This window comes from Siphateles boraxobius, unplaced genomic scaffold (assembly GCF_051911475.1).
Source record: "Siphateles boraxobius isolate OS27281-9 unplaced genomic scaffold, OSU_SipBor_1 161, whole genome shotgun sequence".
NCBI lineage: Eukaryota > Metazoa > Chordata > Actinopteri > Cypriniformes > Leuciscidae > Siphateles > Siphateles boraxobius.
Window position 1 is genome coordinate 210,001 of NW_027508768.1, and position 12,500 is coordinate 222,500.

The window sequence follows — 12,500 nt, forward strand, 5'->3', positions numbered from 1 at the left end:
TAAATAATTACAAAAGAGGCATTTAACGTACAGAAAGAGACATTATAAAAAAAAGGCAATAACATTACCTTTTATTATAAATTATGCATTATTAATATTAGTTATAAACCTGTATATAGTTAGTTAGCAGTGTTAAGAGTGCGTAACTCGTTTGTTCCTGTGTAGTTATTCTTTAACGAAGCAACAGTTTTATAAAGTGTAACCATGAACTGTTTTATTAGTGACATCAGCTCTTGGTTAATTACAATCTGATGTCACATGACACTGAGTTTGACCTTTGACCCTAGCAACCTAAAAGACACCGAAGCCCGCCGTAATGACCTCGTCTCCTGAAAACACGGACAAACACAATCACAGACCGAGAGATTAGATCACAATAATCAAATCTTGCTTTTCCTATTTTCCTATTTTGAAGACGAGGTAAAAACACGGTTTGATCAGATTAGATGATTGACTGGCGGTGTAATCCAGCAGAGATTACTGCGGTAAACATCACTGTAATTTACTACGGTACAGTCGAGCGTCAGACCCGACATATCCAATATTAAACCAGCGCTCTGTGATATAATATTCTTATGCTGAAGATGTTACAGCTTTATTAAACCGGCTGAACATTTATAAATATCTGAGATTCAGAGTCAAACATCACAAACATGTCCAGCTTATATTTCATCATTATATAGAGATTTAAATGCAAGGTCGTAAGCTTGTTTTTGACATTGACTATTCATTTAAATTCTTTGTATATTTAGTTCTTTTAAATTAAAGGATTTAAAAGGATTTAAGATAACAAGATAAGAACTAACGTTTATTGTAAAGTATTTGCAATGGTTTTCTTTAAAAATATGCACATATTCACTCTTTATCTTATGGTTAATGTGCGGAGGACGGCTCTGTTCATGTTTTTGTCTTGATACATTCAGTTATGAACTACATGAATTATTTAAATCACCATATTTTCAATTCAAAACGGGGAAATTTGACAAAATATTTGAGTAATTTGCATCACCAGATTTTTCAAGTTAGGTCAACTCATATATATATATATATATATATATTAGTGCTGGACAATGATTAATCCAAAATAACATAATATATGTGTGTGTGCATTATGTATAATTATTTTCAATATATAAATACACACACAAGCATGTATATATTTAAGAAATATTTGCATGCATATACTGTATACATATATATAAATAACATATTTTTCTTAAATATATACATGCATGTGTGTTTATATATACAAAATAATTAAAATACATTAAATAATAAATCATAATGAAGTGCAGCAAAGCAATATCAACAATGTCAAATATTGAACCGTGTTTAAATGTGTCTAAAGTCACCATGAAATCAAAAAGAGTGATTTTGCAGGGTTTATTATGAATGCTTTATCAGTGCACATTATTATTGTGTTAACTTCATGTTCCTGGTAATCTCGAATCAGAATAAGTTCCTCTTGCAGCATCTCTCTCTTCTCTGATGATGTGGGCGGGGCTATAACCTGTCACTCACATGAGATCAGCCAATAGCAAACCACAACCATCCAATCAGTTCCTCACAGACACAATCAAGCCCCGCCCACATTTATTCTTGTTCCAGAAGCGTTTCACTCAGAAAAACAAGCACAGTTTCTGCTTCATGCTTTAAATGTCATAAAAAAACAAATGCAGAATTCTTAATTTACAGAATTCAAATCTATAAAGTGTTATTTTTGGTTTGATTTGTGGCTGAAATGTTCTTGGACACGTTCACCTGAGCGCGTGTGGCGTTTACTAACGAGGGTCGGAGAGTGTGTGTTCAGCGCGGGGACGTTCAGGGGCCGATGTGACACCGGCAGGAGAAACACATGAAAGCGGTTCAGGGCACGGCTCTGAACACACACACACACACACACTTTGTTCTCCGCTTCAAAGACTGACGCTCACTCGGAGGAATCCACAAACAATACAGCAGGAAAAATACCATCAAAACAGCCAGCTGAGAACAGACACACACTCTCGCTTCACATTCACATGCACTGTACAATACCACTGTAATGATAACTGTAAAAATGCTACGGTTAACCAATTAAATCTGCTATATGAAAAACTATAATAGATCTATTCATGCAATTTTACAGTAAAATACTGTTAAATGTACCGTTTTTTTTGGGAAATCATCTTAAAGTAGCGGCTGGAGTGGATATTTGTTTTAATGACACTACAAGTTTGATTAAACCATCAGCATATGAGGAGAATATTGTAAAAACATTAAAAAAATGAGCAAAGAACAAAACACTAAACTTGGTTGAACTTAATCTGAAAAAATTCTATAAATAAAAGTCAAACTACAGCTACAGGTTTTATTTTACTATGCGAAAATAAAACCTTATGCAATTTTGCATTCAAAATTTGTACAAAACTATGTTGAAAATTTGGTTTTATTGCGTTATTATCACAAAATAAATTATTCTCACGTTTGTTGCTTTTTTTATTGCTACTTGTACATTTTTTTAAGTGTTTTATCTGCAGGAGTGACATGTGACCTTGGACCACAAAATCAGTCAAATGGGTCGTTTATTTATTTGATTTATTTAGTGCAAAAAAACTAAACATTGAGAAAATGCATTTATGTTCGTGATATTGCTGCATCCACTCACAAAAATATATGTTTTTATATATTTACGGTAGGAAATTTACAAAATATCTTCATGGAACATGATCTTTATTTAATATCCTAATGATTTTTGGCATAAAAGAAAAATCGATAATGTATTGTTGGCTATTGCCACAAATATACAGTACCTGTGTGACTTGTGACTGGTTTTGTGGTCCAGGGACACAAATATATAAATGTATGATTATTATTGTTTGTACCTGACAGGAGCTCCGCGGCTCTGGGCCGGTTTCAGCACAACCGTGACGCTGCTGTCCGTCTGGTTCAGAGGCGACTCCTGATCGTACGCCGGCATCGACGGAGCTGCAAACACACACACACACACACACACACACACACACACACACACACACACACACACACACACACACACACACACACACACACACACACACACACACAAGTGATTTGAAACAGCAACTCAAATCACTAGAGTTGTCATGCAAGAACAGGTTTTCCTGCTTGAATGTTGATTTTTTTCCTCATATTCTCCATTGTTGCGGCTCCTCTCTTCCCAGTCTGTCAGTAACGCTCTGTTTACTTCCTGTCTCTATGAAGCCCCTCCTCCTGAAAAGCACACTGTGCTCTGATTGGTCGGCTGGATCAGTGTGTTGTGATTGGTCGAGCGCTTCGAGTGTGTTTGGGAAATGTCCCGCCCCTTACCATAACCGCCAGTTTAACACACTACTAACTAACTCAACTTATAATTATTAAAATTATAATGAGGAATATTGTGACGTGTTCGTTCCCGGAAGAAACTCAAGATACAGTGGAGGCGTTTCATGATCAAACAGCAGATGAACATGGAAAACAGCACAACTCAAATTTGTAGTTTCAATGAACTCAAACTTTTAACCATCTGGTGCTCTACAGTCATTTTTTATTGAAAATTTTACGAAACTTGGTAAAGGTTTTGGCACTTGCTGTGTGAACAAAAAAAATGCAAAGACATGATTGAACATGTTTAATGGTCCTGTAAAAAATAGTCACCCTTGTGCTCCTCGCGGTCAGAAATGAGCGCATTGGTAATGAATGGGAGATGAATTTCCTCTAGTGGAAGCGTTCGGTACTGCAGTCGAGGAACATCTCACTGAAAGATCATTTACTGAGATATCAAGCTCAAATTTTGAACACAACTTTTTTTTGAGTTTTGAGTAAAACAGGTTTTTGAAAATATATATTTCATATAAAAATTGAAACTAGTATTTTTGTGCAATTTTCATAACAATAAACTTTTTTTTTTAAACTTTTTTTAAAGTCAGTTTTTACAACTGTTTTCACTACAGCAATAATTTGCCAAGTGTCGTCTTTGAAAAGAGATCAAACTTCCGTCTGTCGCTCTAAAGCATTCAAGATTTACAACAGTTTAAGTTGAAAATTGATTTTCAGGTCTATGCTCAGCAATGCGAATAAATGGATTATAAATACAGCGTAGATATAATTAAGTACCAAAAAATCCCCTAAAAATACAAAATTATTAATTAAAAACATTACCGAAATAAAATATACTACAATCATTGAAATACAAATAAAAAAAATCAGCAATTTTTGACCAACACACGAAGAGTGGCAACCAGTTAAGTTGAACCAACACTCTTTTGTTACTCCAGTGTAGGATTGGGATTGTTTCAGATAAATGAACTGACCTGAGATCTTGGTTGTGGCCTGTGTGACGGCGGGCGGCCCGAAGCCTTTAGCGGTGCTCGCTCTGAGGGTGAAGGAGTACGTGGAGCCGGGATAAAGACCCAGGAACACATGGCTGGTTTCATTCCCCATCTTCACCACCTTCCCGCTCTGGTTAGACAGATCCAGCACTGGGTCGAAGGAGCTGACGGCTTTATAGGAGATCTGGGAACACAAGCATGCATGTTAGTAGGGCTGCCTCCTGAAGTCCACTAATCGTCAGTCGAGTAGGCTTAGTCGACCACAATTTTATTAGTCGTTTAGTCGCAGAAAAAAAAAACTGCAGCGAACTCACACAGGCTGTGATGGACAAATCGTTAACGGCAGGGAATCCAATCGTTATCATTCATCGACCTCAAAATGGCATATCACTTGATACACGCAACTAGCAGCAACTTTACAAGTCGCTCTAATACTAACCTAGATAAATGTGCGCTATTATTAGTGTTAGTGTGGAGACGCTCTTACTGCATGGCATACCAAATCGATCTCACGGCAATTCGTACGAATTTTACGAGGTGGGTAATTCGTACGAATTCATACGACCTCACTCGTACGAATTAGTAAGATTTTTGCTAAATCGTACATATTTTACGAGTTGCCCAATTCGTATGAATTCGTACGAATGACCTACACCTGACCCCGCCCCTAAACCTAACCATCACGTGGGTTTAGACAAATCGCACAAATTCATATGAGTGAGGTCGTACGAATTAGCCACCTTTTAATCCCTTGTACAAATTCGTACGAATTGGTCGTGAGATAGACATACAGGCGCCGCCGCATTTAACTGAAAATACTCCGTCATTTTTGGTCATACAGATACGAGTAATGCAAACTGTAAAGGGTCTGCTTTTATTGCTGTAAATCACAATAACGGCAAACATGCTTTTGTAAAATAATGAACACAATCAGGATGCGCTTTCTGCCTCTCGGTCTCAGTGAACTGGAACGCAACTGAAACTCAGCGTATAATTGCTTCACAGACATGAGAAATATATCTATAGAAACCTTGAAATGTCTACATTTAAATAAACAGATTCAAATGGAACATAAATATTCTCAGATTATATAATCCGTATGAGACGTACATATAGGCGGAGATGAGGAGTCAGCATCGTGACTTAATCTCTGCAGCCCAAAACACTGAAAACATTACCAATAAATTATTAAAATGTTTATAATAAAGTCTCATTCTGTTTTTTTCACAAAACACTCATTATCATTGAATTTAAATTTGTGCGCTGATTAGACCATACATATATCATATAGGCAATTAAAGGCGCATTATTATGATTGATGGCTTAATAATATAACACACGATTAGTCGATTAATTGCTTAAATTAATGAATACTAGTCGACTAGAAAAATCTTTAGTCGAGGGCAGTGCTACATGTTAGCATCACTATAATGAATTCCAGCGTCGAACAAAACAAATGATTCCACTCTATTTCTGAAATGCTTCAAGGCCCTTTTCAATTATCAGCCAGCAATAAATAAATAAAGAAATCAATAACAACATCCGCGCTTGTGACGGATCAGAGCAGGGAAAAGGTGGGAAAGTGTTTTGCTTCTTGTATTTGTAGGGGTTTGTTCATTACACTGAAGATGAGCGGCATTAATGAAGTGGCGCATTCGAGACACTTTTTGATATCAGGATTTTCTGCTCGTTTTCATAAACTCTATTAGCTATTAGATTCATATCATTCCATGGAGCGAGAGACTGTGAACATCCGACTGACGTCATCCAGAGCCGTGGATCGGATGGGAAAGGAGAATCTGAGGACGGGAAATCTCACTGGAAATATACAAGAGCAGAATGTCTGGAATCAGAGAGAGAGAGAGCGAGAGAGCGAGAGGAAAAAGAAAGGAAAGGAAGAATCAGGTTCCCTTGATAAGAGGAAAAAAAGCCCAAACTGTCCTTTTGAAATCACGGCCCGTCAGAGAGTCTCAGTTTGAACTCTTTGATACTGTCAAATCAAAGGCTGGACGCCACGACGGGCTCACGGACAATTGAGTCTACGGTTATTCCCGTCTGACTATATGATCTGTAGCGCACACACACACAATGGTCTGAAACACACACACAGACACACATGTATGTTAGACCCTTTACCGACTAAGCCATTGAAAGAGATGCTTCCAGAGGTCGTAGATCCTCTTCTCAACACCATTCATTCATCTACATCATTAGGATACATACCAATACATTTTAAGATGGATATTATTTAGCTGATTCTTAAAAAAAACGCAACTTGATCCTACAGAATTAGTCAATTACAGGCCGATCTCGAATCTACCTTTTCTGTCAAAGATACTAGAAAAGGCAGTATCTTCACAACTATGTTATATTTTTTAGAAAGAAATGGTATCTGTGAGGATTTCCAGTCAGGATTTAGACCGCACCATAGCACCGAGACAGCTCTCATTAGAGTCACAAATGATTTGCTCTTATCATCCGATCGTGGTTGTATCTCTCTATTAGTGTTACTTGATCTTAGTGCTGCATTTGACACTATCGACCACAACATTCTTTTAAATAGACTCGAAAATGATGTTGGCATTAGTGGAATTGCACTAGCATGGTTTAAATCATATTTATCTGACCGCTATCAGTTTGTAGCAGTAAATGAAGAGATGTCTTATCGATCACAAGTTCAGTATGGCGTACCACAAGGCTCAGTACTAGGACCGCTGCTGTTCACTCTGTACATGCTACCCTTGGGAGATATTGGAAAACATGGTGCTAGTTTTCACTGTTAAGTTGACGATACACTGAAAAAAAATTAGTATTTTTGTCTTTTCTTACCTAGTATCTTTGTCTTGTTTCCAGTCCAAAAATATAATATCTTTTTTTATAATAAGCATTTACAACGTAAAATTACATAAGATATCTTGTTTTCTGATGAAAAGTGAGTCCAAGCAAAATTATCTGTAAATGGCTTCTATTATCTAGTAAATGCTTCTTGATTTAACACTCTGGTGCTCTTCGGTAAAAAACTTTCTTCATCGGAATGGTACGAAACTTGGTAAAGGTTTTGGCACTTGCTGTGTGAACACAGAAAAATCTGAATATATAAAATAATATATAAAAAAATTATTCGAACAGGTTAAATGGTCCTGTAAAAAATAGTCACACTTGTGCTCCTCACGGTCAAAAACTAGCGCATTGGAAATTAATGGGAGACGAATTTCCTCTAGTGGAAGAGTTCGGTACTGCAGCCGAACAACATCTCACTGAAAGATCATTTACTGAGATATCAGGCTCAGATTTTGGACACACTTTGATTTACTCACAGTTTTAGAGGGAAACAGGTTTTTGAAAATCTATATTTCATATAAAAATTGAAAATAGTATTTTTGCACATTCTTCATAACAATAAACGTAAAATAGTGTAACTTTTTTTATAATAGAAAATTATAAAATTTTTATAATAATTTTTTTTATAACTTCACTTTTTAAAACTTTTTTCACTACAGCAATAATCTGCCAAGTGTCGTCTTTGAAAAGCGATCAAACTTATGTCTGTCGCTCTTAAGCATTCGAGATTTACCACAAGTTGGAAATCAAATTTTCAGGTCAATGCTCAAAAAGTGAATAAATGGATTATAAATACAACGTAAATATAATTTAGTACCATAAAATCCCCTCAAAATACAAAATGTATTTATTTATTTTTTATTTAACCTTTATTTATCCAGGTAAACTGTTTGAGAACCACTTCTCATTTACAAACGTGACCTGGCCAAGAGGCTACAGAAATAAATAGAAATATACTGTACAACTGTACGTAGTCATACACATGACAAATAGAACAAGCGATTAAAATAAGAGAGGCAGACAGTAAAGAGAAAAAAACGAATATAAATGAATAAAGTGCTTAAGTAAGTGTATATAAATATGCTTCAGGATTGTTAGAACTTGAAATAAAAAACATTATCAAACTAAAATATAGTACATCCATTTCATTGAAATAAAAATTCATATGCGTCATTTTTTTCCGACCCGCGAAGAGCACCAGAGGGGAATTTTTAGATATATGGACTGGAAACAAAACAATACTAGTAAGTAAGAAAAACATTTTTTGCCGTGTACACAGTTCTATATTTCTTTGCGGCCTGAAGAAACACACCCGTTCACGCAACTTCAGCCAGGAGTTTGATTGACAGGCGATCTGACCAATCATAACGCAGATATTATCTTCAAACCAGACAGAGTTAGTAGATTAACGTTGGTGGACTTGAACTTGAAAAATGGTGTGTTGACATCTTAAAGCATACCTTCTGATGTTCATTCATGATTATATTGTGCTGTAACTAGTAGTAAAGAGGAAGAGATGATTGGTTCACATGTCGCTTCAGTGATCTGTCACCACACATTAAAGAGCCACAAAACTGTATTGAATTTTAATTTCTTAAAAAATGACAAGATTTGAAAGTTGATACTTTAAAAACGTTCGCCAGTGCGTCGGCGCACTGAAGCGTTTTTTTTTTTTTATTTAGTTCAAATTTACTATCAGATTTAATGTTATACCTTGTCAGTGATAATGTGTAGGTTCACCTCATACTGAGTGATGATGCCGAAGGTCTGAGCCGGTTCTCTCCACTTCAGCAGGATCTTCTCCTCGTACACACTGGCCTGGATAGAATCCAGAGGAACGTCACCCGGCACTGACAGGAAGTGATATCATAACGGATCAGAACACAGCAACAGCAACAGCTCTTCACATGCATACGATGTTCTGTAGCTGTAATATTTTGTTATATCTAAGATACCGTCACACATTGACACACACACACACACACACACACACACACACACACACACACACACACACACACACACACACACACACACACACACACACACACACACACACACACACACACACACACACACACACACACACACACACACACACACACACAATCATCAATATTTGACAGCTAATAAGGAAAACATTATGTCTCAAGCTGACCGCCTTTTTCTGAAAGGTTAAATCGGTATGAATAAGTGACTGTGATTTATTATTATTATTATTATATAAAAGTCACTGGTTTCAAGCCATAAATGCAAGGGAACACACAAAATCCCCTCAGATGCTGTTCATCTCCTCCTTCAAACACGCGTGTGTGTCTGTGAGAGATTATTACTCATTTGTTTATCGTTTCAGGATACTCTCGCAGGAACGTTCCTCAAGTCTGTCTCACTTGACACCGACTCTGAACGAGAACAAAGAGCGCGTGTGTGTTTAACATCCAGTCGAGATGCGGCCCAGGTGTCTAATTATTTATAAAGGTTGCCGATCTCAGGAAACAAAAAAAAATCATGTTTATTCCATCAGAAGAGCTCTGCTAATGGGGGACGCAATTAGACATTCAAGCTAAATGTCAGCGCTTCACCGTACTGGAAGAAATTCACCCTCAGGAACATGAGAAATAAGATGAAAATGATCCAATGGAGCATTTGAGCAGCTCACTCACTCCAGTACCTGATATAATGGGCTGTTCATAGAAATACAGTGACTATATACCGTAGTACTAAAGACACTGTGCTGGGGAACTTAAAGGTTCTTCAGTTGTTTCTCAGATACAGCAAAATAACTCATTTCTATTCAAGAAGAAGCTTGTCTCCGGTTATTCAGTTATATGGTTCTTTGTGGATAAATAATGTTCTTTATGTTTCAGAGGTTCTTCGGATCAGTGTTTTTTGAGACACAGATGCTAAAGCTCTAGAGGATAAAAGATCTAAAGATCTAGAATTCTACAAAGATCTCAAAAAGGTCTAGAGAATAAACAGTTCTAGTGGGACTTAAAACATCAGGAATATATCTGGCTCATATTTTGGTGAATTTTGAAGAATGTTTGTAACCAAATTGTTTTTGATATAAACTATAAAAAACTAAAATAAAAACTAAAATAAAAATAATGGCCGTTGTAGCCTTTTTATGTGTAATAAATTCAATGTAGGCCTTTATATATATATATATATAGAGAGAGAGAGAGAGAGAGAGAGAGAGAGAGAGAGAGAGATCATATTTGTAACTATATATTCAGATTTACATATAATTATTTCATGTTTGGCCCACCATATTACACACACACACACACACACACACACACACACACACACACACACACACACACACAGACACACACATAACACATCCTCAGAGTTACTGTATAACTACTGTATATATTCGGATTTACATTCATATATTCAGAGTTATAACTATATTATTCAGGATTTAGGTTTATATTTTCAGATTTGTAACTATATATTCAGTTATAACTATATGTTCGGATTTATATTTATATATTCAGATTTGTAACTATATATTCAGATTTGTAACTATATATTCAGAGATATAACTATAAATTCAGAGATATAACTATATATTCAGATTTATACTTATATATTCAGAGTTGTAAGTATAACTATATATTCAGACTTATAACTACATATTCGGATTTATGTGTATATATTCAGATTTGTAACTATATATTCGGATTAACATATAATTATTTAATGTTTGGCCCCCCATATTATACAAACACACACACACATATATATATATATATATATATATATATAGTTTATGCCAGTTCTCGCTCACCATCTTCATCGGTCTGCACGTGTATCTCGGGACTCTCCTTGACTCCCTCTCGGTTGCGCAGGACCATTCTGACGCTGAGATTGGTGAAGGGCGTGAGGTTGTGTATGGTGTGTTGAGGAGTGGAGCTCGACGACACCTCCCTGCTCTCCTCCTTCGCTCCGGCTCCGGCTCGGGTTCGGGACCGGTACTGCACCGTCAGACTGTAGTTGTGACAGCGCGTCACGTTGTAGCCAAACGGCTCCCAGCGAACCGTCACCTGACGAGACTTGATGTCCACCACTTTCAGCTGTCGAGGCCCGTGCATCGGCTCTGAGGGAGAACACACACACCGTTAGTGTCTTACTGTGAAGCACACACACTGTTAGTATCTTACTGTGAGTCAGGGCAGACGGCGTCTCAAACACACACACACACGCACAATCAAACACACGCACACTCAAACACACACACACACACACACACACACACACACACACACACACACACACACACACACACACACACACACACACACACACAGAAACCCTGATCCCGTTTCTCCGGGTCTGGAAGTCATATCCGCCACTCGAGGATCAAAGCATCAATCAGACGAGAAGAGCAGATCAAAGAGTCTCAGACTCCATCTAATACAGCGTCACATGATCACAGCGTATCGAGAACAGATGAGGGTCACATGATCACAGTGTATCGAGAACAGGTGAGGGTCACATGATCACAGTGTATCGAGAACAGGTGAGGGTCACATGATCACAGTGTATCGAGAACAGATGAGGGTCACATGATCACAGCGTATCGAGAACAGATGAGGGTCACATGATCACAGCGTATCGAGAACAGATGAGGGTCACATGATCACAGCGTATCGAGAACAGGTGAGGGTCACATGATCACAGCGTATCGAGAACAGGTGAGGGTCACATGATCACAGTGTATCGAGAACAGGTGAGGGTCACATGATCACAGCATATCGAGAACAGATGAGGGTCACATGATCACAGTGTATCGAGAACAGGTGAGGGTCACATGATCACAGTGTATCGAGAACAGGTGAGGGTCACATGATCACAGTGTATCGAGAACAGGTGAGGGTCACATGATCACAGCGTATCGAGAACAGGTGAGGGTCACATGATCACAGTGTATCGAGAACAGGTGAGGGTCACATGATCACAGCGTATCGAGAACAGGTGAGGGTCACATGATCACAGCGTATCGAGAACAGATGAGGGTCACATGATCACAGCGTATCGAGAACAGATGAGGGTCACATGATCACAGCGTATCGAGAACAGATGAGGGTCACATGATCACAGCGTATCGAGAACAGATGAGGGTCACATGATCACAGCGTATCGAGAACAGGTGAGGGTCACATGATCACAGTGTATCGAGAACAAATGAGGGTCACATGATCACAGTGTATCGAGAACAGATGAGGGTCACATGATCACAGCGTATCGAGAACAGATGAGGGTCACATGATCACAGCGTATCGAGAACAGATGAGGGTCACATGATCACAGTGTATCGAGAAC

The 12,500-nt window shown here is 37.7% G+C and overlaps 1 protein-coding gene across 1 annotated transcript in view; it reads right to left on the reverse strand.

The window, feature by feature from the left end:
* Positions 1-12,500, reverse strand: part of LOC143739996 (receptor-type tyrosine-protein phosphatase mu-like) — a 360,798-nt gene that overhangs the window by 171,698 nt on the left and 176,600 nt on the right. The window contains exons 8-11 of the mRNA XM_077232010.1: positions 10,966-11,274; positions 8,910-9,019; positions 4,311-4,512; positions 2,865-2,967 (exon numbers count right to left, since the gene is read on the reverse strand). Of these exons, the coding sequence (XP_077088125.1) occupies positions 2,865-2,967; positions 4,311-4,512; positions 8,910-9,019; positions 10,966-11,274 (724 nt within the window). The remainder of the gene's footprint in view (positions 1-2,864; positions 2,968-4,310; positions 4,513-8,909; positions 9,020-10,965; positions 11,275-12,500) is intronic.